The sequence below is a fragment of the Salvelinus alpinus genome, chromosome 16, assembly GCF_045679555.1.
Source record: "Salvelinus alpinus chromosome 16, SLU_Salpinus.1, whole genome shotgun sequence".
Classification (NCBI taxonomy): Eukaryota; Metazoa; Chordata; class Actinopteri; order Salmoniformes; family Salmonidae; genus Salvelinus; species Salvelinus alpinus.
Genome location: NC_092101.1, coordinates 36,618,336 through 36,644,537, shown reverse-complemented (window position 1 = coordinate 36,644,537; position 26,202 = coordinate 36,618,336). Strand labels below are relative to the sequence as shown.

Genomic DNA, 26,202 nt, shown 5'->3' with positions numbered 1-26,202 from the left:
GCAAGGCAGGAATGTCAGTGTTCTGCCATGGCCAGCTAAGAGCCCGGATCTCAATCCCATTGAGCACGTCTGGGACCTGTTGGATCGTAGGGTGATGGCTAGGGCCATTCCCCCCAGAAATGTCTGGGAACTTGCAGGTGCCTTGGTGGAAGAGTGGGGTAACATCTCACAGCAAGAACTGGCAAATCTGGTGCAGTTCATGAGGAGGAGATGCAATGCAGTACTTAATGCAGCTGGTGGCCACACCAGATACTGACTGTTACTTTTGATTTTGACCCCCCCTTTGTTCAGGAACACATTATTCCATTTCTGTTTGTCACATGTCTGTGGAACTTGTTCAGTTAATGTCTCAGTTGTTGAATCTGGTTTTGTTTATACAAATATTTACACATGTTACGTTTGCTGAAAATAAATGCAGTTGACAGTGAGAGGACGTTTCTTTTTTTGCTGAGTTTATATAGTGTAGCTAGTGTTACTCACTGCTGGGGCGGGGGGTACGCAGACTGCACCCCCTCTTCAGAGAAGCTGTGTCCCTGATCCTACTGAGGGCCGACGGGCGAGGGTCCCCCTCTAGATTCAGGGCTATGGCCCCCAACCCCACTGAGATGGCGAGATAGAGGGAGAGAGGTAGAGAGAGAGAGCAAGACAGAGAGAGAGAGAGAGAGAGAGAGAGAGAGAGAGAGAGAGAGAGAGAGAGAGAGAGAGAGAGAGAGATGAACCCACAGGATCAAATACTTGAGAGATTAAATCAACCGTTTTCATAATAACTCCACATTCCTCAATAATCTCAGCAGGCTTTCACACCAAACACTCCCCTCCTCCTTTCTTTATTTGTCTTCTGATCCATCTCTCCTCTTGCCTGGGCGATGGAGAGAATGCCCCGTTGTTTCAGAGTGATGAGCGAGAGAGGAGGAGAAGGGAGCAAAGGGGAGCTGAGGAGAGGGCAGTGGGTTTGTACAAGGCAGAGGTGAATTCGGTTTAGCTGGGCAGAGTGATGTCTGTTGGATCTGGGTCAGATTACGCTGGCCTGATCAGGCCACTCACTGCGCTCCAGCCTCCACTAGATGGGGATAGAGAGCTACAGTGCTGCTCTCCACTAGATGGGACATCACTAGTTACCACAGCCACAAAGTCAGTAGGCCCGCCAACTCAATCAATCAGATGAGGGAGTGTATGCTGGCTCAAAAAGCCCGCCTACCTGGCCAATCAGATGAGGGAGAGTGATGTTGCGTATTCCGGTTCGCGGTAAATGCCTCATTTTCGAAATGGCAAATCTCAGAGTCGAGTTCAAGTTTGAGGACCAAATAGAAAAATACACTATATGACCATTAGTATGTGGACACCTGTTCATCGAATATCTCATTCCAAAATCCTGGGCACTAATATGGAGTTGGTACCCCTTTGCTGCTATAACAGCCTCCACTCTTCTGGGAAGGCTTTCCACTAGAAGTTGGAACATTGCTGCAGGGACTCGCTTCCATTAACACTTTTCGGGTTACTATATGATTCCATATGTGTTATTTCATAGTTTTGATGTCTTCACTATTATTCTACAATGTAGGAAATAGTAAAAATAAAGAAAAACCCTTGAATGAGTATTTGTGTCCAAACTTATGACAGGTACTGTATATATACTATATACACACTACCGTTCAAAAGTTTGGGGTCACTTAGAAATGTCCTTGTTTTTGAAAGAAGCACATTTTTTTTCCATTAAAATGACATCAAATTGATCAGAAATACAGTGTAGACATTGCTAATGTTTTAAATGACTATTGTAGCTGGAAACGACTGATTTTAATGGAACATCTACATAGGCATACAGAGGCCCATTATCAGCAACCATCTCTCCTGTGATCCAATGTCACTTTGTGTTAGCTAATTCAAGTTTATCATTTTAAAAGGCTAATTGATCATTAGAAAACAAGAAGCAATAAAACTGACCTTTAGACTAGTTGAGTATCTGGAGCATCAAAGTTTATTTGTCACATGCGCCGAATACAACAGGTGGAATGCTTACTTACAGGCACTAACCAACAGTGTAAGAAAGGTATTCGGTGAACAATAGGTAAGTAAAGAAATAAAAACAACAGTAAAAAGACAGTGAAAAATAACAGTAGCGAGGTCTCTCAACATTTGTGGGTTCGATTACAGGCTCAAAATGGCTAGAAACAAAAGTACTTTCTTCTGAAACTCGTCAGTCTATTTTTGTTCTGAGAAATTAAGGCTATTAAATGTGAGAAATAGCGCAGAAACTGAAGATCTCGTACAACGCTGTGTACTACTCCCTTCACAGATCAGCGCAAACTGGCTCTAACCAGAATAGAAAGAGGAGTGGGAGGCCCCGGTGCACAACTGAGCAAGAGGACAAGTACATTAGAGTGTCTAGTTTGAGAAGCAGATGCCTCACAAGTTCTCAACTGGCAGCTTCATTAAATAGTACCCAAAAAACACCAGTCTCAACGTCAACAGTGAAGAGGCCACTCCGGGATACTGGCCTTCTAGGCTCCTCTGTCCAGTGTCTGTGTTGTTTTGCCCATCTTAATCTTTTCTTTTTATTGGCCAGTCTGAGATATGGTTTTTCTTTGCAACTTTGCAACCGGAGTCACCTAATGTACTTGTCCTCTAGTTCAGTTGTGCACCGGGGCCTCCCACTCCTCTTTCTATACTGGTTAGAGCCAGTTTGCGCTGTTCTGTGAAGGGAGTAGACAAAATAACAATCAGGGTAAAGTACTGATAGAACAACACCACTAGAACGCCTACAGATCCTTACTGTAAATCCAGTAAGAAAAAGAGCTGACTTATTTCCAAAACATATGACACACTTGCTCTGTTGTGGTCAGTGAGCTTGGTGAATCCCCCAGATTGAAGGGCTGCAGGCTGACTGTGCACAAGCACTAACCAAACCCTTCCATCTACAAATGTTAGTAAACTACAAGGTGAGTCAGATAAACCAGGAAAGAGACCATAAGAACCCTCTAGAGAAGCACACAATCTTTCATACACACACATTTATACACACATACAGGGCCTTCAGAAAGTATTCACCCTGTACTTTTGCACATTTTGTTGTGTTACAGCTCAAATTTAAAATGGATTACACTGATCTACACACAACACACAATATTAACGTCAACGTGGAATTATGTTTTTAGAAATTAATTAATAAAAAATTAAAAGCTCAAATGTCTTCAGTCAATAAGTATTCAACCCTTTTGTTATGGCAAGCCTAAATTAGTTCAGGAGTAAAAATGTGCTTAATAAGTCACAGAATAAGTTGCATGGACTCACTCTGTGTGCAATAATAGTGTTTAACCTGTTTTAAATTACTACCCCATCTCTGTACCCCACACATACAATTAGCTATAAGGTCTCTCTGTCGAGCAGTGAATTTCAAGTACAAATTCAACCTCAAAGACCAGGGAGGTTTTCCAATGGTTCGCAAAGAAGGACACCTATTGGTAGATGGCATTGAATATCCCTTAAAGCATGGTGAAGTTATTAATTACACTTTGGATGGTGTATCAATACACCCAGTCACTACAAATATACAGGTGGACTCAGTTGCCGGAGAGGAAGGATTTCACCATGAGGCCAATGGTAACTTTAGAACAGTAACAGAGTTTAATGGCTGTCATAGGAGATAACTGAGGATGGATTAAACAACATTGTAGTTACTCCACAATACTAACATAACACACTACTGAGTACCACTCTTCATATTTTCAAGCATGGTGGTGGCTGTATTATGGTATGGGTAAGCTTGTCATCGGCAAGGACGTCATCGGCAAGGACGAGGGAGTTTTGACTTAAATCGTCTTGAAAATCTATGGAAAAACTTGAAAATGGCTGTCTAGCAATGATCAACAACCAACTTGCATTTTTACTCTTCAGCCATTTAGCACAGCATTTGCCAAACTCGGTCCTGGGGTCCCCCCTGGGTGCACGTTTTGGTTTTCGTCCTAGTACTACACCGCTGATTCAAATAACCAACGGATCATCAAGCTTTGATTATTTGGATCAGCTGATTTAGCAGACGCTCTTATGCAGAGCAATTAAGGTTAAGTACCTTGCTCAAGGGCACATCGACAGATTTTTCATCTAGTCTGCTCGGGAATTTTCTTCCACTTTGGCATTACAGAGTATTTTGTGTAGATCGTTGACGAAAGATGACAAATCAATTTTAATCCCAATTTGTAATACAACAACATCTGGAAAAAGTATAGGGATGCGAATACTTTCTGAAGGCACTGTATGTTTGGAAGTACATATTTAAGCATACACACAACCCGCACGCACAAAGACGCAAAGCAATGGGCACACAGACAGACAGAGATTCTGCACATATGGAGCTGCGTTCTCTCTCTCTCTCATTCCTGGCCATGTTCCCATCTTTTTTTATAGAGAGAGGGATCAGAGCTGTTGCTGTTGATACAGGTGTCGGGTGAACCCTTTCCCATGGTGTCCAGTATGTGTGTGTGTGTGCCTATTTATATAATGAATATGAGTTTGAGGGGGCTAAAATGATGAAACATTAAAGCTTTAAACCTCTCACTAAAAGCTTCACTCATACATAAATTATACTTAAACCCAAAATGGTTCTCCAGTAGATTATTAAGAAAGACTCATCTGTTGTTCAAAAATTACATTTTTGCCTTTATACAGATTACAACTTCTCTCTAATTGAAAATAAAATGTTGTTTAAAGTATCGCCCTTTCTTGAACAAGCCATACAAATCTGGTTACAATTTCAGTTTTATCCTCCAGAGAAGATAGAAGAAATATTACAACAAATGTTATGGTTAAACTCAAATATACTGATTAATAAAAAAACATTCCTTTTGGAAAATGTTTTAATATATTTATTAACGATATTGTGAATATAAACGGTGGACTTATGCAGCTATCGAAAATATATGAGAATGTCTGCTCAAAAGAAACGTATAACCAACTGATTGCAGCATTACCACAAAAATGGAGGAGGCAAGTGGAAAAGGGAGAAGGTAGGGAACTGCCATATATTAAAGATACAAATTGGCTGAAAGGAACTGGCATAAATAGAAAAATATACCAGTTTCATTTGAGGACAAAAATGTTGATACAGTAGCTGCGCCGTACAGGTTGCAAAATAAAAGGGAAGAGAATTTTGATGTACCGATTCCATGGCACATGGTTAATGAACTGGTACAAAAAACAACACTTGATTCAACACTTAAGAGTATTTCAATTTAAATGATTATACAAAATTCATGCCATCAACAGAATGCTATATATACGGGGCATACAACAATCTCAGCACTGTAGATTTTGCTGCGACGAGACAGAATAACTAGATTATTTATTCTGGTATTGCCCCTATGTAGCTTGTTTCTGGTCACAGGTTCAGGAATGGTTAAAAAATTACAACATTCACTTAAAATGAACTCTACAAATAGCAGTGTTGAGCGATTTGGAAAGCCATAGTCAGTCAATAAATAATATAATAATACTCGTAGGAAAGGCTTTCATCTTTAGCTCACAATCTGTGGATTCTATATGATTAGAAAGGTTCAAAATGTATGTAAAACATCACAGCACAATTGAAAAATATATTGCACATGGAAACCAAACGATGATGGTCTATGGTGATAGGTGGGATGGGCTGAGAGTGGCTGAGGGGCGGGATTAAAGAGCTCATGTTTGTTCATGTATTATTGTTATGTGATTGCTTTATATAAAAGTATGCAAAATGTGTATGTAAAATGTATTTGTAAAATGTAGCAGAAAAGCTGTAAAAACCAAACAAGATATGTGTCCTCTGAAGAAGGGGGGTGGTGGATGGGTTAATTAAAAAAAAAATACATATATATCTTTTTTTAAAGCTGATAAATTAATTTGTAGCCAGCCAAATTGTTCGGGGCTGCCCTGCTGCTGAGGAGAGAGAGAAAGTGAGAGAGGAGCCTTGACCTAGGCTAATGTTGATTGCGAAGATGGAGGCCTTTTTCATTGAAGTAAAACAAAAGTTAGAGAGTATGCCTATAGTGAAAAGCCTACAAGGCAGGGCTCCAGACTGCAACCATTTAGTTGCCTTTTGCGACCCTTTGTCTTGGCTGTGCGAGTTAAAAAATATGTATTGGTCGCGTCGGTGCTGGCTGCAAAATTATTCACCTCACTAAAAAACGTCCTATTTTGGTCAATGATTTGGTCAAACAGTAAAGTAGGCTACATTATCCTCATGATTCCTGTAATGAAAGTGTCTGCCGGCCCCTGTACCCGTTTTGCTGGGGCCTGTTTTTGTGTCGCGCGAGCCACTCTCCCTCTTCCTTTCCCGGGGTGAAAAAATGCTCTGGGAGAAAGAAAGTTTTCTGATTGTATAAAATTTTAAAACCCTATTGCTGGAAAAACACAGTTATCTTGTTGTCACAGATGTAGAGAGGATGTTCTCAGCTTTCTGTAGGTATTTCTCAACTCTCAATTATAAGTTCAATAGCAACTATTTTACAAGGATATTTCATATGGCTTTGAGATACGGAGTGAGTGAAATGCGCATTGGCCATTGCGATTGCATAGGCCTCTTTGGACGGTAAGCTACACCAACAACATTTTTTGGTACATTTAATATAATGTTAAATTAATACACGGCTACTATGAGTGTGTATTATCTTTAGAGTAAGTGATCTAGCTAATGTGTTTTGAGTTTCCACTTAAATAATTAAAATAAATAAATAAACTATGATATTACAGCACAGAAAGATGCAGGAACATTAATCTCTATTGAAAAATATATATAGCCCTATTTTAATAGTAAAATAACAACAGTAGCATAATTGTCTACACAAAAAGCATGACAATCACTGGATTAGGTTGCAATTATAATGAGATGATGAAACAACTTAATTCTTCAATACCATCTCAGTAGTCAATTCCACGTTTTAATAAAGCACTGTGAATGACTTTAACTTCTTTCGGGTAGGGGGCAGTATTTTCACGTCCGGATGAAAAGCATGCCCAGAGTAAACGGCCTGCTACAAAGCCATAAAAGCTAGAATATGCATATTATTAGTAGATTTGGACAGAAAACACTCTGAAGTTTCTAAAACTATTTGAATGATGTCTGTGAGTATAACAGAACTCATATGGCAGGCAAAAACCTGAGAAAAAATCCAATCAGGAAGTGGGAAATCTGAGGTTGGTCGATTTTCAACTCAGCTCCTATTGAAGATACAGTGGGATATTGGTAATGTTGCACTTCCTAAGGCTTCCACTAGATGTCAACAGTCTTTAGAACCTTGTCTGATGCCTCTACTGTTTAGTGGGGCCGAAGGAGAGAGGAATGAGTCAGAGGTCTGCCGGCAGCCACGAGCTGACCATGCGCGTTCACATGAGAGTTTGCTGCCGTTCCATTTTCTTTTCTGAAGACAAAGGAATTCTCCGGTTGGAACATTATTGAAGAATTATGTTAAAAACATCCTAAAGATTGATTCAATACATCGTTTGACATGTTTCTACTGACTGTTATGGAACTTTTTGACATTTCGTCTGCTTTTAGTGAATGCGCTTCGTGACTTTGGATTTGTTTACCAAACGCGCTAACAAAAGTAACTATTTGGACATAAATGATGGACATTACCGAACAAAACGAACATTTCTTGTGGGAGTCCTGGGAGTGCATTCCGACGAAGATCAGCAAAGGTAAGTGAAGATTTATAATGCTTTTATGACTTTTGTTGACTGCATAATATGGCGGCTATATTTGTGTCTTGATTGGGCTCTGAGCGCCGACCTCAGATTGTTGCATGGTTTTTGCTTTTTCCGTAAAGCTTTTTTGAAATCTGAAACAGCGGTTGCATTAAGGAGAAGTGCATCTAAAATTCCATGCATAACAGTTGTATCTTTTAGCAATGTTTATAATGAGTATTCCTGTAAATTGATGTGGCTCTCTGCAAAATCAAAGGATGTTTTGGAACTTCTGAACGTAAGGTGCCAATGTAAACTTAGATTTTTGGATATAAATATGAACTTTACCGAACAAAACATATATGTATTGTGTAAAATGAAGTCCTATGAGTGTCATCTGATGAAGATCATCAAAGGTTAGTGATTAATTTTATCTATATTTCTGCTTTTTGTGAATCCTCTCTTTGGCTGAAAAAATGGCGGTGTTATTCTGTGAATAGGCACTCACCTAACATAATCGTTTCGTTTGCTTTCGTCGTAAAGCCTTTTTGAAATCGGACACTGTGGCTGGATTTACAACAAGTGTATCTTTAAAATGGTGTAAAATACATGTATGTTTGAGGAATTTTAATTATGGGATTTCTGTTGTTTTGAATTTGGCGCCCTGCAGTTTCACTGGCTGTTGAAGAGGTGGGACGCTAACGTCTCACGTACCCTAGAGCGGTTAAGATGATAGGCCTACTCTTTTTTTTCTATTGTGTGATGCCGCAAAAAATTGGGTCCGACCAAATCACGGGCTGGTGCAACCAGTGACACCAGGGGAAAATGTTAGTCTGGAGCCCTGCTACCAGGGGAATGTCCTCCGTATGGAAACGTTTTAATACTGTAGTGGACAAATATGAGAAGAATGTCGGCGTTTATTGTAGGCCTATTTATTCATCCAAACCAGTTCTTTAAATATGCATAACCTGTTTTGCTTCATTCTGTTGAGACATTTCCGTTGGCTAAGTTAATTTTGATCTACTTTTTAATTGTGTGCTCCATATTTAGTTTAAGTAGACCTCTTGTAAAAAAATATATATATATCATTAACCTACTGCTGTCATTTGTTGGGTATGGTAGGTACTAGACTTTATTGGTAAATGCTGCAATATAACCTGTTCAACACTTTTGTGAAGGTTTAAACCAGTTCGTGTTTTGTTTCATTCTGTTGAGCCATTTTCTTTGGGCAAAATTAAAGTTCCAACTGAAATGTTGTGTTTGTCGCAATATAATATCCTGCTCGTATATTGACCTATAAACAATGGCTTGACTTACTTTTGATATTACCCTAATAAAGTTTTTAAACTTTAATGACAGTTTGGTGTGGCTATTAGCCTATTATACCTCAGGCCTATGATATGAAGACAATGCGCACCAGCGCTCCAACTGACTTAGATAGTTGAATTTGAGGAGAGGAAGAATGCTTTAGGCCTACCAGAGTTCATCCTCTAATTTAACAATATAATACTTATCTTTATAAAAGATATTCTAATAGAAAATTAACAAATTAGCCTTCTTCTGTACGCCTATATCTGCATGGCAGACGCAGTAGCCTGTCTAACAAGTACAAAGAAATTGAACTCAAGTGCATCCTGTTTCCATTAATCATCCCTTCTAGAACTTGATTGGAGTCCACCTGTGGTAAATCCAATTGACTGTACATGATTTGGAAAGGCACACACCTGTCTATATATGGTCCCCTAACTGACAGTGCATGTCCGAGCAAAAACCAAGCCATGAAGTCAAAGGACTTGTCCGTAGAGCTCAGACAGGATTGTGTTGAGGCATAGATCTGGGGAAGAGTACCAAAAAATGTCTGTAGCATTGAGGGTCTCCAAGAACACAGTGGCCTCCATGATTCATGAATGGAGTAAGTTAGGAACCACCATGGCTCTTCCTAGAGCTGGCCTCCCATCCAAACTGAGCAATCGGTGGAGAAGGGACTTGGTCAGGTAGGTGACCAAGAACCCAATGGTCACTCTGACAGAGCTCCAGAGTTCCTCTGTGGAAATGGAAGAACCTTCCAGAAGGACAATCATCTCTGCAGCACTCCACCAACCAGGCCTTTATGGTAGAGTGGCCAGACGGAAGCCATTACTCAGTAAAAGGCACATGACAGCCCGCTTGGAGTTTGCCAAAAGGCACCTAAAGGACTTTCAGACCATGAGAAACAAGATTCTCTGGTCTTATGAAACCAAGATTGAACTCTTTGGCCTGAAAGCCAAGTGTTAAGTCTGGAGGAAACCTGGCACCATCCCTATAGTGAAGCATGGTGGGGGCAGCATCATGCTGTGGGGATGTTTTTCAGCGGCAGGGACTGGTTGACTAGTCAGGATCGAGGCAAAGATGAACGGAGCAAAGTTCAGAGAGGTCCTTGATAAAAACCTGCGCTAGAGCGCTCAGGACCTCAGACTGGGGCAAAGGTTCACCTTCCAACAGGACAACGACCCTAAACACATAGCCAAGACAACGCAGGAGTGGCTTTGGAACAAGTCTCTGAATGTCCTTGAGTGGCCCAGCCAGAGCCTGGACTTGAACCCGATCTAACATCTCTGGAGACCTGAAAATAGCTGTGCAGCGACGCTCCCAATCCAACTTGACAGAGCTTGAGAGGATCTGCAGAGAAGAATGGGAGAAACTCCCCAAATACAGGTGTGCCAAGCTTATAGCGTCATACCCAAGAAGACTGAAGGCTGTAATCGCTGTCAAAGGTGCTTCAATAACGTACCGAGTAAAGAGCCTGAATACTTATGTAAATGTAATATTTCCGTTTTTTTGCAAACATTTCTATAAACCTGTTTTTGCTTTGTCATTATTGGGTATTGTGGGTAGATTGATGAGGGGGAAAAAACTATTTAATCAATTTTAAAATAAGGCTGTAACGTAACAAAATGTGGGAAAAGTCAAGGGGTCTGATTACTTTCCGAATGCACTGTAGACATACGGAAGCAACTGACGCCTCCAGAAGGCGAGGTCAGTACAGGTGCATCAAAGCTGGGACTGAGAGACTAAAAAACAGCTTCTATCTCAAGGTCATCAGACTGTTAAATAGCCATCACTAACACATTAGAGGCCACTTTAATAAATGGAACACTAGTCACTTTAATAAAGTTTACATATCTTGCATTACGGTACTCATCTCATATGTATATACTGTATTCAATACTATTCTACTGTATCTTAGTCTATGCCGCTCTGACATTGCTCGTCCATATATTTATATATTCTTAATTCCTTTCCTTTTCTTAGATTTGTGTGTATTGGGTATATGTTGTGAAATTGTTAGATATTACTTGTTAGATATTACTGCACTGTCAGATAGAAACACAAGCATTTCGCTACACCCGCAATAACATCTGCTAAGCACGTGTATGTGACCAATAAAATTTGATTTGATTTGACTGCTAGCGCTGCACTGATCGCTGCTATGCTACAAACCAACCAACCACACATCAAAATGTGATTAATTAGTTTCAACCAAAGGCAAATAGAGCTAATTCATGTTTTAGGATCATTTTCTGAGGTAATTATGAGTCTTAATAACACCCTAGAATGGGCTTCGGAACCGTCACGTTCTGGACCGGAACATTCCGGAGCATTCCGCTACCCCAGGAATGAAAGAGGGAAATTACATCAGTTACTGTAGACACAACCAATCAATCACAGAGTTAATAGGCCTGCCCTGCCAGGTGTGACTCTGACAATAGGGTGTGTGTGATGATGGTTGTGAGGAGTGAGAGTGGAGCTGGTGGAGGAAGGGTTTGAGAGATACTGGCCTCGGGTGGGAGGGGCTGTGGTTGAGGGATGTTTTTGGGAAGCACTGGTTTCGGGGGCTGGGGTTGGAGGGCGGGGGTGAGGGTGAGGGAAGCGGGGATGTGGTCTACAAGTGTAAATGGCTGCCAGGTATATGTAGAGTGGCTGAGCTCACAAGACAAGACAGGGGGCCAGGAGACAGCTGCTGGTGCAGAGTGTGTATCTGTGTGTGCTTTTGATATTCAATGTTTTCTTTAAATAATTCCCTAAGTGAAACTGAGTGACTGGTGTCATCCATGTACTTACATACAGTAGGCCTATATACTCTGAGCCCTCACTAAATTCACACATTTGACTTCCTGACTCTGTGTAGACTAACAGCTGACTGACAGGTGTCCATGTCTGTTGTGATGTGTAACTAACTCCATCCCAGATATGAGAGAAGCAGCTCCGTGTGAGCGGAGTGGTAGAGACACACACTAAGACCCCATATTCATCACCCTGAGCCCCGGAAACCACTGTTCCCCTTATCATTAGCCCTGTTTATACTCGGGACTCCACTGCGTACGGCAGTCACCACCCACGCAGTGTTCTGTGTCTGGGCTTGTGAATATGAACATAGTACGTGTGAGCGTCTGTCTATGAGCATACTGTGTGTAAACAGTCAGCTCCAAAAGTATTGGGACAGTGACAATTTTGTTGTTGTTTTGTCTCTGTACTACAGCACTTTGCATTTGAAATGATAGAATGACTATGAGGTTAAAGTGCAGACTGTCAGCTTTAATTTGACGGTATTTTCATCCATATCGGGTAAACCGTTTCGAAATTAAAGCACTTATTGTTCATAGTCCCCCCCACTTTAGGGGACCAAAAGTATTAGGACAAATTCACTTATATGTGTATTAAAGTAATCAAAAGTTTAGTATTTGGTCCCATATTCCTAGCATGCAATGATTTCAACAAGCTTGTTGGATGCATTTGCTGTTTGTTTTGGTTGTGTTTCCGATTATTTTATGCCCAATAGAAATTAATGGTAAATTATGAATTGTGGAGTCACTTTTATTGTAAAAAAAGAATAGAATATGTTTCTAAACACTTCTACATTAATGTGGATGCTACCATGATTATACATACACGCTTAGAACAAAATGGTCCAAAAGGGTTCTTCGGCTGTCCCCATTAGGAGAACTCTTTTGGGTTCCACGTAGAACCCTCTGTGTAAAGGGTTTTACATGGAACCCAAAAGGGTTATTCAAATAGGGGACAGCCGAAGAACCCATTTAGGTCCTAGATTGCACCTTTCTAAGAGTGTAGTCCTGAATGAATCATGAATAATGAGTGAGAAAGTTACAGACGCAAAGATATCATACCCCCAAGACATGCTAACCTCTCTTTATTGTAATGGTGAGAGGTTAGCATGTGTGTTTGAGTGTGTGTGTGTGTGTGTGTGTGTGTGTGTGTGTGTGTGTGTGTGTGTGTGTGTGTGTGTGTGTGTGTGTGTGTGTGTGTGTGTGTGTGTGTGTGTGTGTGTGTGTGTGTGTGTGTGTGTGTGTGTGTGTGTGCTCATGGGTTGCTGTACTATTCTTCCTGAGAGGATGGCTTCACATCCACATTTTCCTGCTGGCTGATTTAACAGAGAAACAGCTTAATTGGGGTTAATTGTTCCAATCCATCTGTGCGGCCGCACGCAGTGTGTGTCGGGCCCTGAAACCCAAGTCCAACGCCAAGAGTCCCCCTCTTTCATCTTATTCATACGCTCATGAAAAAATAAACACACTGACTCTGTCAGAACGAGAGATGGAAAAGGGGAGAGAGAGGGACGAGGAGAAAAAGAGCAAGAGAGGAAAAGGGGAGTGTGTCGGGATATGGCAAAGAGAATGCAAGAATTCTCTTAGTCAACCTAACCAGTCTGACTGAAATGGGGAAATAAGGGCTTTTCTTTCTATATTGTTTGTGTGTGTGACTCTGTGTGTGGATCTGTGTGTGTGTGTGTGTGTGTGTGTGTGTGTGTGTGTGTGTGTGTGTGTGTGTGTGTGTGTGTGTGTGTGTGTGTGTGTGTGTGTGTGTGTGCGTGCGCGTGTGCGTGTGTGTCTGTAACTCACCTCTCTGGTCATTGATAAACTCCTCCTTGCAGTTCTGCATCAGACCGAGGATCCACTTGTGCTGGGCATAGATACACTGCCAGGCAGGGTCCCCTGGTGCATGCAGGTCAGACAGATACCTGGAAGGAACACACACAGGTAAGAATTAGAATGTGGGCACAGCACTTCACAGGTGATGTCGTCAATGCTGACACACTCAGGTAAGAAATGGGTTTAAAACAAACACTTCAACATGACACTTCAGATTTAGGTCTAAACCCAGCAACCTCCATCTCCTGTAGCCTTTGCCTTAACCTCATCCCCAAAACATCCCCAAACCCTCATCCCCTCCCCAACTCATCCCCAAAACCCTCATCCCCTCCCCAACTCATCCCCAAAACCCTCATCCCCTCCCCAACGCATCCCCAAAACCCTCATCCCCTCCTCAACTCAGCCCCAAAACCCTCATCCCCTCCCCAACTCATCCTCAAAACCCTCATCCCCTCCCCAACTCATCCCCAAAACCCTCATCCCCTCCCCAACTCATCCTCAAAACCCTCATCCCCTCCCCAACTCATCCCCTCCCCAACTCATCCCCAAAACCCTCATCCCCTCCCCAACTCATCCCCAAAACCCTCATCCCCTCCCCAACGCATCCCCCAAACCCTCATCCCCTCCTCATCCCCAAAACCCTCATCCCCTCCCCAACTCATCCTCAAAACCCTCATCCCCTCCCCAACTCATCCCAAAACCCTCATCCCCTCCCCAAAGCCCGTATCCCCTCCCCAACTCATTCCCAAAACCATCATCCCCAAAACTCATCCCCAAAACCTTCATCCCCACCCCAACTCATCCCCCAAACCCTCCCCAACTCATCCTCAAAACCATCATCCCCTCCCCAACTCATCCCCAAAAACCCTAATCCTCTCGCCAACTCATCCCCAAACCCTCATCCCCTCCCCAACTCATCCCCAAAACCCTCATCCCCATCTCATGCCCAAAACCCTCATCCCCTCCCCAACTCATCCCCAAAACCCTCATCCCCTCCCCAACTCATTCCCAAAACCCTCCTCCCCTCCCCATTCCCTAAACCCTCATCCCCTCCCCAACTCATGCCCAAAACCCTCATCCCCTCCCCAACTCATGCCCAAAACCCTCATCCCCTCCCCAACTCATCCCCAAAACCCTCATCCCCTCCCCAACTCATCCCCAAAACCCTCATCCCCTCCCCAACTCATCCCCAAAACCCGTATCCCCGCCCCAACTCATCCCCCAAACCCTCCCCAACTCATCCTCAAAACCATCATCCTCTCCCCAACTCATGCCCAAAACCCTCATCCCCTCCCCAACTCATCCCCAAAACCCTCATCCCCTCCCCAACACTCTCATCCCCATCTCATCACCAAAACCCTCATCCCCTATTCACAGTCCTCTTCCCCACTACATTCCCTGCAAATCACTCAGTACTGTGTGGGATCATCTCAAATGAGTGAGTTACTCTCTAGTCTCTCATTGTGGGCTGACACCATCACATAACAGGCAGACCCGACCAGACCAGAATAATTTGTTCCTCATTACAAGGGAACCTCCAGCCCCCAAACCCCTACAAAACACAACAAGCCAACTATTTGGATTCAAACAGTATTTGTTTCCTTTCAAATTGTTTTTAGCATTCGATTAAGCCAGCCTGGAGTTCCAGATGGGCACGGTTTGCCCATTTGGGACTATTCTGTTGGTTCCATTTTTAAATCAGGCCATTTCTATCAAGAGCAACTAAAATATTTGAAGGGAAACAAATACTATTTGAAACCATTTGAAACCATGTCTGACTTTACTCCACCACAACCCCCACCAGAGAGGTTCCCCCTAATGGTTAGGTTCCCCCTAATGGGTGTAAGGTAAACAGGAGGTTTGACATGGTGGATGTTTAAAGCCAGCTAGCTCTAATGTAATGTAGGAGGATGAAAGATGGCTGCTGTGATCGTGAGCTGCTCTCTCTGGTTCTGACGGGTCGTTCTGAGTAATAATAAACTATCACAGACCACAACTATGAGGATGGAGGGAGAGGAGTAGAAGAGAACGAGGGAGCAGGAGAAGGGGGAAGAGAGAAAGATGGAGAGCGGAAAAGAGGAAAAAGGAGAGCGAGGGAGAGGGAAATAGAGTAATAAGGAGAGAAAGAGCGACAGACAGATAGTATTTAAGGAGAGACAGGGAAGTAAGAGAGAAAGCGGAAGAGCAAGCAAGGCTTTGTAGACAGGTATACGAGAGATAAACATATAGAAAGTGAGAGAGGGCAGTGAGAATGGTGCGAATGGAACACACTGTCTTCCTCACTACAGTACATATACATGAAGTCTACTGACACCTGATGTATCTCTTTTGGTCATGCAAGGTAGATGGCGTCTCCAGTAGCTTGTCCAGCAGCAGACTCCTCAGAGCCCCGATCCTAGTCTCCACCTCGGCATACACTATAGACAGACACACAGGAGGAGAGGATCACACTTACTCGGTTGCAGTACAGTATATGACCCACTGGCTCCAGGTCATCTACAAGTCTCTGCTAGGTAAAGCCCCGCCTTATCTCAGCTCACTGGTCACATTTACATTTACATTTAAGTCATTTAGCAGACTTACAAATTGACCATAGCAGCATCCACCCGTAGCACGCGCTCCAGCAGGTATATCTCACTGGTCACCCCCAAAGCCAATTCTTCCTTTGGCCGCCTTTCCTGACAGTTCTCTGCTGCCAATGACTGGAACGAACTGCAAAAATCACTGAAGCTGGAGACTCATATCTCCCTCACTAGCTTTAAGCACCAGCTGTCAGAGCAGCTCACAGATCACTGCACCTGTCACTGCAGTGATCACTGCACCTGCCCATCTGTAAATAGCCCATCCAACTACCTCATTCCCATACTGTATTTATTTATTTATCTTGCTCCTTTTCACCCCAGTATCTCTACTTGCACATTCATCTTCTGCACATCTACCATTCCAGTGTTTAATTGCTATATTGTAACTACTTTGCCACCATGGCCTATTTATTGCTTTACCTCCCTTATCCTACCTCATTTGCACATATTGTATATAGACTTTTTCTATTGTATTATTGACTGTACGTTTGTTTATTCCATGTGTTGTTGTTGTTTGTGTTGCACTGCTTTGCTTCATCTTGGCCAGGTCGCAGTTGTAAATGAGAACTTGTTCTCAACTAGCCTACCTGGTTAAATAAAGGTGAAATAAAACAATTCAAATAAAATAAAACTCTTTGGTTGTGTGTGTGTGTGTGTGTGTGTGTGGCTGGGTTAATACGTTATGGCGTCTGTCAGTTGAGGTGGTGTAGGAGGAGCGTAATTGAATGTCTTTCACTTTATCCTACCTTTTTTAAAGACGGGGACCTCAGTGTTACCAAACAGAGACTTGGCTTTCTCATAGTCGTTGATCACCACATCATAATCTCCCTGAGAGAGAACACAACAACATAATACTTTATGATTATAACATGTAGAGAGAACACAACAACATTAAACTCTCACTGTAACAATATCACATTGGTTGAATTTTGTAACACAGAAAAAAGCTCATATCTACAGTGGACAGGAACATGTCAAGATGAGACTCTAGCATTGTAAACTGAATACACAATACACCCTACACACATTCATGCCTCTGTAGCACCACCTTCTGGATACTGTGCTTGATGATGAGCGACAGGTAGAGAGAGGTGTGTATGCTGTGTGTGTGTGTGTATATAGAAATGTGTGTGTGTGTCTGTACGTGTGTGTATGCTGTGTGTGTGTGTGTGTGTGTGTGTGTGTGTGTGTGTGTGTGTGTGTGTGTGTGTGTGTGTGTGTGTGTTAGTGTATAGATATGTGGGTGTGTGCATCCGTATGTGTATCTGTGTCCACATATGTGTGTGTATGGGCACCTTGTGTATGTTGCGCTCTATGTTGAGGGGCGTGTGTGTGTGTGTGTGTGTGTGTGTGTGTGTGTGTGTGTGTGTGTGTGTGTGTGTGTGTGTGTGTGTGTGTGTGTGTGTGTGTGTGTGTGTTCTGTATACCTTGTGTATGTTTCGTTCAATGTTGAGCGGCAGGTTAAAGAGGAACTTGAAGCGTTGCAGAACGTTGAGGGCGTTACGTGTTGAGTCAGCTTTATCCTTCCTCCCCAAAACCTCCTGGAACAAAGTGTCTGCTGTATCACTGGCTCCTGAGATGGGGGGGGGGGGGGGGGGGGTAGAGAGAAGGAAGGAGAGAGAGAGAAAGGGCGAGTATCCCCCAAAATATCGTTGTTTTTTTTACTACTAATACATATCATCTTTCAGACGAGAATCTGGTTTCCCTCTGTGGCCTGTGTGCCAGGAAGCTGTGTGCCAGGAAGCTACCTGAACTAGGCAGAGAGGTAGAGAGAGAGATTCAGTAAGGAGAGCATGACAGCTATCTCTCAGTCTTTCCTTCTCTCTCCCTCCCAGGGCCATTCACACGCTACTCTCCGGCTTTGTGGGTGGCCTCGGATGTGCCGGCAAAAAAAGAAAAAACAAGGACTCTCTAAAATGATTTTAATCAGAAAAAGGGGTTAGCCCCCTCGCCCCCACCAAATCTCAAAAGGAAAAACATTGAAACAGCGAACAGAGAAATATTTCACATTTTTCACTCCCCACTCTGCGCTCTGACTGACGAGTTGTCATGCTGTTTGATATTTCGGGGGGATGTTTGTGATTGTGTAGACCCACTGGTGTGTGTGGTGACTGGAAGGTGGGGGAGGGGTGGCTCGGTTACTCTCGGGCTGAAGGCCCACATGTAGGGAGTTATGGAGGTGTGCGGTTGCTGAGCTCTCGGCTGTGGGCCCACATGTATGTCTGTCTGGGGCTGTGGGGATGAAAGCAGCGTCCGGGAGGGAGGTTTATTTACCTTCAACCCTGAGGACCTGTTTATTGATACTCCATTATAGGAGTCACATTATCATGTATGAGATGGGAGACAGGGACAGAGGATCTAGCTGGAAGAGACACTCTACAGACAGGGAAAAACGAACACACACAACGTGGTGTGTGTGTGTGAGATAATTGGTGGGTGGCGAGGAGGCGAAACCGCACTCTATCTATCCTCAAACAGATTGATAGTTAAGTAGGTGGTGTTTTCTGAAGAAACTTCCTGCTAATTGGACTTCCTATAGAGATAGAAGGTAGTCTAAACAATGTCAGCTGGGATGATGTCTGCCTTCAGATTACAATACATACTACTGATTTGATTTGACCTATGAATTGGTGTATGTTCCAACTGAGAGGTAGAGAGATTAACAGAGAGTGAATAGATGGATGGATGAATGAACAGATGGGTGGACGGATGCATATTGCAGATGTATGGATGGATAGAAAGATGGAAGGCTTACTGTTGAGGACGTTCTCCAGGCGCTGTGTCATGGAGCCCTCCACCTTCTCTGTCCCATCAGACTCCAATCTCTGGTGGATCGCTGTAAAAAAAAACAATAAAGTTTTATTCAACACCATGACTAGTTGTCATGGATGCTACAAGTATTCTGTTCAATCAAAGGAGACAAGAAAAAAAATCTGAGCTATATAGAGACATAGAGAAAGATAAAGAGAGATAGAGTTATTCAAGTTATTTTAAGGTCTCTGTGTGTTCTGTAATCACAGACTGCCTCTACTGCTCAATCTAACATGCGTAATTATGAGATTCCAATTTGAGGAACTGAAGTTAAAACAATAAACAGCCTCTGCCCCAGTGGCTTCTGTCTGACTCTGACCACGCCCCTCTCAACCGTTCCCACGCCAACCACTGACCTGATCACAGCTACTGTAACTGATCCACTTGACCTAACCTGACTGAATTGGTACCCCCAATCAACATCCACTCCAGATTAGCATTTGATGTTCCTTTGGGGGCCTTTGTAACCTGACTGGAAAATAATCTAGGGGAAAGAAGACTGATCCATTTTGAACATAGACTGTAGATACTGTGCACCCAAAGACCAAGAGACTCAGAGGAAATGTACATCCAAATGTTTTATCAGTTGGAGGAAGACTATTTGGGTGAGGAGAGCTTGAAGACTGGAGAGCACTATTTCTACTGCTGAGAGGGATGCTGCTTGTGTCAGGTTGACTATACAACACTAATGAATAAAGATCTGGGGGGTCCACAGTCCAACATCAACACTGAGTAGGAAATCGTGCTGGTGTGGTAAGGCAAGGAGAAGTAGATGAAAGGTAGAGTGTAAAAGGTGAGAAGAGGAGAAGAAAAGGAGATAGAAGAGAGGTCAGAATTGGTCTGCAGTAATTAATGTGTGTGTGTGTGTGTGAGAGTGAGTGAGTGAGTGAGTGAGTGAGTGAGTGAGTATCAGGGCTGCTCAAATGACTGTAGTGGGGCAGCTGGGTGCTGAGAGGGGCAGTGAGCATTTATTGAGGGGGGAGAGGAGAGGGGCAGAGAGAAGATGGAGAAGGGGAGGGGGAGAGAGAGAGAGAGAAGGAGAAGATGGAGGGTGGGAGAGAAGATGGAGAGGGGGGAGAGAGGAGGACAGAGGAGAGGAGTTGGGGAGAGAGTAGGGTGAGAGGAGAGGATGGAGGGGAGAGAAGAAAGAGGGGGCGAAATGGGGGAGGCTAGGGTACGAGACGAGAAACACTGACACAAGGGAAAGAGAAAAAGGATGTCATCCCCCTTTCAAGCCCCTTTTTCTTATTCTCTGCTTTTCACCACTCTCTCACCCTCATTCGCTCCACTGAAAACAATGACTGTCAGCTAAAACGGAACAAAGCGAGAGAAAAGGAACGAAGGAAGGAAAAAGAGAAAGGGGAGAGAGAGTTCTGTAAATAAATGTGGGTCCTGTTCTGAAAGACGGGAGCCTTGAGGCAGAGAGGCTGAGGTACTCCTGAACCTCACTAATCAAACATGCCATCTTGTCATGGCTGCCTAAATCGACACGGCCATCACTGAACCAACTCAAGCAGAATGGCCAGAGGACATTCAGAGGACCAGGGCAGGAACCATAGACTTACTTAGCATACAGACAGAAACAGGGAGACCAGAGGTTTTATGGAAGAATAATACCATCTGCTCTGAAAAGTATAGAGTAGAGAGAAGTCTAGTGTATTGTACAAACACACACACACCCTCAGGGTCCTGGTTTTTGTCTCTGCAGAGACCCCCGTGCCCCCTGCCAGCTGTGTGTCCTCTCTGTCTGTCACACATACTCGCTGCCGTGGTCATGACGTCACGGCTAACCTAAACACCCCGACAGCCTCCGGATAACACACACACACACACACACACACACACACACACACACACACACACACACACACACACACACACACACACACACACACACACACACACACACACACACACACACACACACACACACACACACACACACACACACACACACACACACACACACACACACAGGAGCGGAGGAAGAGACACAGGCAGCCCCCACTCAGCTTCCTGGAACCCATTGAAAAGAATGGATACAAAATAAAAATACAGCCTCCCTGGGTTCTGAAGTTGGAGATGTTTTGACTCCTGACTATGCACCGGAGTCGGAGGTTCGGAGCGTCGGGAATACGGCCCTGGGAAATATGGGATTTTGGAACACGGTAGCGGTGGTCCGTTTCCTGTATCGCAGGGCCACTTCCTTTTCACACAACAATGAAAAACATCAAATTTCATAATTCTTCTGAGGCCCCCCTGCAAAAAGAAGGAACCCGGCCTCTCTGTCAATCAGTGAGCCAGTTAGTCAGTCAGCCAGGTCTCAGAAGACCCCTGTGAAACATGGTTCAGTTTGTCAGCGGATCAGCCTAACCAAACAGCCCTCAACTATGACTATGAACTATGAACCCCCCCCATGCCTTTCAACAGCCTGTCTGCTCTGGGTCACACAGAGATTTTAGAGAACTATTCCTTCACTCCCTGTTTTACCCAGCCCCTGGTCCACTGGGTGGGTGACCCTAGACATCGAGGTCGTCTGACCTTTGACCTCAAGTAACCCCTCGATGTACCCTCCTCTTCTCTGCACTATGTATCTACAAGCCTCAGTCTAATAGAGAAGGGGAGCAGTGTAAGAAGGGTGTAATAAGCAGTGAAGTAAGCATGTTTAGGGAGCAACAGTTGGCTGTAGTTTCCATTCCCTAAATGGAGAGAGCTTATCACTGTCCACAACACTAGACGCACTGAGGTTAGCATTTGGCCTAGCCACTGCACTAACCAAACTAGCCATAAATAGTGCTGTGGGATGAGGATGGGTGGGGTTAGCCAGTTAGTGCCTGGTGCTAAACTGTGTGTTTAAACCCAGCAGGGAAACATACACCGACATTATTACTGAGACATCAGTGGCAAATGCGCACGCACACACGTTTCTGTTGGAGGAGATTAAATGAGAAGAGAGGAAGGGATGAGGAGGGCAAGACAAAAGAGAGAAAGTAGAGAGAGATTATGACAGGAGAGAGAGAAGAGGATAAAGAGAAGAATCTCATGGATTCTTAAAACACACCACTTGTTTAAAAAAAAAATTGGTTGAACAGAACTCATTTCATATTCTAGATTTGGTCCATGCAGAGACATTCCTTCCTTATTTCCACACTGCGATCCCAACTCCCCTGCTCTCTCTTAATAATAAAACACCACTGGCTTTTACGAGAGCCATCAATAAAATTCGCACATGTAGCCAGAAGAGAAAATAAACTGAGGAGGAGACTAAAAATAAAAGCCATTAAATGGTGATTAAATGAGCTGGAAGCACCACAGGCTAAACAGCTATTAGTACCTTGCCACTTTTAATGTAACACATGCTGAGAAACAGACACACACACACACTCAGAAGCACAGACAAACACACACACGCTCAGACACACACAGCCTTCATCATTAATTTCCTTTAAATTTGTACAGCAACACCTGAAGCAGAGCTAATTTAGAATGACTCAGACGACTTGCCAAACATGGAGAGAGACAGACAAAGAAAGGATTCACAGTTTTGCAGACAGCTGTGCTAACTGGACCTGGCAGTGAGCAACTGCTGGAGCCGCCAAGTGCCGTCTGGTTCAGAACAAGATGGCTGGCACGTTACTAAAGCTTACCCTGACCATACCTGACTATTGTATGTAACTTGAACCATACATCAAGCTTACTATCCATACCAGGACTAGCGCTGAGACATTCTCAATAACCAAAACAAACAAGGGCCTCAGAATCATCTCCCTAAAAACAGACATAATCACAGGACTATATATGCTGTAAGGCACATGTCAAACTCATTCCACGGAGGGCCGAGGATCGGCGGGTTTTCCCTCCACCCTCGTACTTGATTGATAAATTAAGGTCACTAATTAGTAAGGAACTCCCCTCACCTGGTTGTCTAGGTCTTAATTGAAAGTAAAAATGTAAAACCTGCAGACACTCGGCCCTCCGTGGAATGAGCTTGACAGACGTGCTGTAAGGAGGCAAAATATACTCTCAAACCTTTACAGTGAAGTACAGCCTAATGACACAGGTCAATTGACTTGTCATCTTATGGTCCATTGCTTCCTGGTTCACAGGCCATGAGTCCATCTGAGGGTGCATTATTTCCTGGGTCACTGAGGACTCCTGCTCTTCCCATTTTGGCTCATAATGGGCACGCTCAGCAGAGTGAACGTGAGAAAGGGACTGTATTGTTCCCCTCGGTCATATTAGGACCGTTATCATCCCTATTGCTCTGGCCTGCATTGTGTTGCCCTGCTCCGTTTATTTACATTCAGACGCTAACAATGAAAACACTGCCTCGGATTCAGGCCCCCCTGCTCCACCCGGGCACAAACATTACATACGGAAAGCAATCATAATAATGACTGAGACATATAAATAGTCAGGGGAAGTAACTGAGTGGCTATGAGGGGAATTCGAGTAAACAGACAAAAATATGACTGATGAAGTTGAACAATTGATTTGACTGAGCTACCTGGCAGAGCGACAGCAGTCAAAATGTTACCTCAGAGTTATCAGAGTGAATCAGAAAGGCCATGGGAGTGTGTGTGCGTCTGTTTGGGTATACATGTGTGTGTATGCGTGTGCATGTGTCTCAGTGCGTATGGGTGGCAAGTGTCAGTAAGTGTGTATGTTAGTATGTGTGTACGTTAGTAGGTGTGTGTGTATTTGTGTAATGAATCCGCACACTCCACTCTACGGTTCTAATAGGAAAGCAGTACAGAACTAGATGGCCTTGCTACAGGCAGCACTGTGATTGACATGTGAGAGCTGATGCCGTTTTAATGAAGATGAATTAAGCGTGTTGTGATTGGCTAGCACAACTGTGGTACACTGCGGTGGAGTGGTGCTCTGCTGACACACACACACACGCCTCTTTAATCAACCACTGCTAGAACACACTGCGCGAACGTGTGCACGCCCAAATCCTGTGCCCCAGCACATTGACTCTGTACCGGTACCCCCTGCATATAGCCTCCCTACTGTTATTTTACTGTTGCTCTTAAATTATTTGATATTTTTCCATTTTCGATTTGTAATATTTTATTTAAGCAAATACTTTAACAATTATTTTTCTTAAAACTGCATTGTTGGTTAAGGGCTTGTAAGTAAGCATTTCACTGTAAGGTCTACACCTGCTGTGTTCGGCACATGTGACAAAAAAAAACCCACATACACACAAACCTAGAGGCCAGCTTCCACACGTCCATCAGAGTTCTGAGGAATGGTCAGGAAGTCCTTAGATTATATGCCCACTGTAAAACACCACACTAATGTTATCCCAAACCACACCTGTCTTATTCTAACTCTCACTGTAAAACACCACACTAATGTTGTCCCAAACCACACCTGTCTTATTCTAACTCCCACTGTAAAACACCACACTAATGTTATCCCAAACCACACCTGTCTTATTCTAACTCCCACTGTAAAACACCACACTAATGTTGTCCCAAACCACACCTGTCTTATTCTAACTCCCACTGTAAAACACCACACTAATGTTATCCCAAACCACACCTGTCTTATTCTAACTCCCACTGTAAAACACCACACTAATGTAATCCCAAACCACACCTGTCTTATTCTAACTCCCACTGTAAAACACCACACTAATGTTATCCCAAACCACACCTGTCTTATTCTAACTCCCACTGTAAAACACCAAACTAATGTTATGCCAAACCACACCTGTCTTATTCTAACTCCCACTGTAAAACACCACACTAATGTTATCCCAAACCATACCTGTCTTATTCTAACTCCCACTGTAAAACACCACACTAATGTTATCCCAAACCATACCTGTCTTATTCTAACTCCCACTGTAAAACACCAAACTAATGTTATGCCAAACCATACCGGTCTTATTCTAACTCCCACTGTAAAACACCACACTAATGTTATCCCAAACCATACCGGTCTTATTCTAACTCCCACTGTAAAACACCACACTAATGTTATCCCAAACCACACCTGTCTTATTCTAACTCCCACTGTAAAACACCACACTAATGTTATCCCAAACCATACCGGTCTTATTCTAACTCCCACTGTAAAACACCACACTAATGTTATCCCAAACCACACCTGTCTTATTCTAACTCCCATTGTAAAACACCACACTAATGTTATCCCAAACCATACCGGTCTTATTCTAACTCCCACTGTAAAACACCACACTAATGTTATCCCAAACCACACCTGTCTTATTCTAACTCCCACTGTAAAACACCACACTAATGTTATCCCAAACCATACCGGTCTTATTCTAACTCCCACTGTAAAACACCACACTAATGTTATCCCAAACCACACCGGTCTTATTCTAACTCCCACTGTAAAACACCACACTAATGTTATCCCGAACCACACGTGTCTTATTCTAACTCCCACTGTAAAACACCACACTAATGTTATCCCAAACCACACCTGTCTTATTCTAACTCCCACTGTAAAACACCACACTAATGTTATCCCAAACCACACCTGTCTTATTCTAACTCCCACTGTAAAACACCACACTAATGTTATCCCAAACCATACCAGTCTTATTCTAACTCCCACTGTAAAACACCACACTAACGTTATCCCAAACCATACCGGTCGTATTCTAACTCCCACTGTAAAACACCACACTAATGTTATCCCAAACCACACGTGTCTTATTCTAACTCCCACTGTAAAACACCACACTAATGTTATCCCAAACCACACCTGTCTTATTCTAACTCCCACTGTAAAACACCACACTAATGTTATCCCAAACCACACCTGTCTTATTCTAACTCCCACTGTAAAACACCACACTAATGTTATCCCAAACCATACCAGTCTTATTCTAACTCCCACTGTAAAACACCACACTAACGTTATCCCAAACCATACCGGTCGTATTCTAACTCCCACTGTAAAACACCACACTAATGTTATCCCAAACCACACGTGTCTTATTCTAACTCCCACTGTAAAACACCACACTAATGTTATCCCAAACCACACCTGTCTTATTCTAACTCCCACTGTAAAACACCACACTAATGTTATCCCAAACCACACCTGTCTTATTCTAACTCCCACTGTAAAACACCACACTAATGTTATCCCAAACCACACCTGTCTTATTCTAACTCCCACTGTAAAACACCACACTAATGTTATCCCAAACCATACCGGTCTTATTCTAACTCCCA

At 43.3% G+C, this 26,202-nt stretch overlaps 1 protein-coding gene across 14 annotated transcripts in view; it reads right to left on the bottom strand.

Annotated features, from left to right (window-relative positions):
- Positions 1-26,202, bottom strand: part of LOC139541431 (exocyst complex component 2-like) — a 177,581-nt gene that overhangs the window by 117,403 nt on the left and 33,976 nt on the right. For 13 of the 14 annotated variants that reach the window (XR_011668343.1, XM_071346079.1, XM_071346085.1 and 10 more), the window contains 6 exons: positions 18,921-19,001; positions 17,593-17,738; positions 16,912-16,993; positions 15,898-16,000; positions 13,554-13,672; positions 481-600 (listed from right to left, as the gene is read on the bottom strand). Coding sequence is in view for 13 of the 14 variants with exons in the window: in XM_071346079.1 (XP_071202180.1) it covers positions 481-600; positions 13,554-13,672; positions 15,898-16,000; positions 16,912-16,993; positions 17,593-17,738; positions 18,921-19,001 (651 nt within the window). In the remaining variant the exon portion in view is untranslated. The remainder of the gene's footprint in view (positions 1-480; positions 601-13,553; positions 13,673-15,897; positions 16,001-16,911; positions 16,994-17,592; positions 17,739-18,920; positions 19,002-26,202) is intronic. The other variant, XM_071346088.1, reaches the window with a different exon arrangement.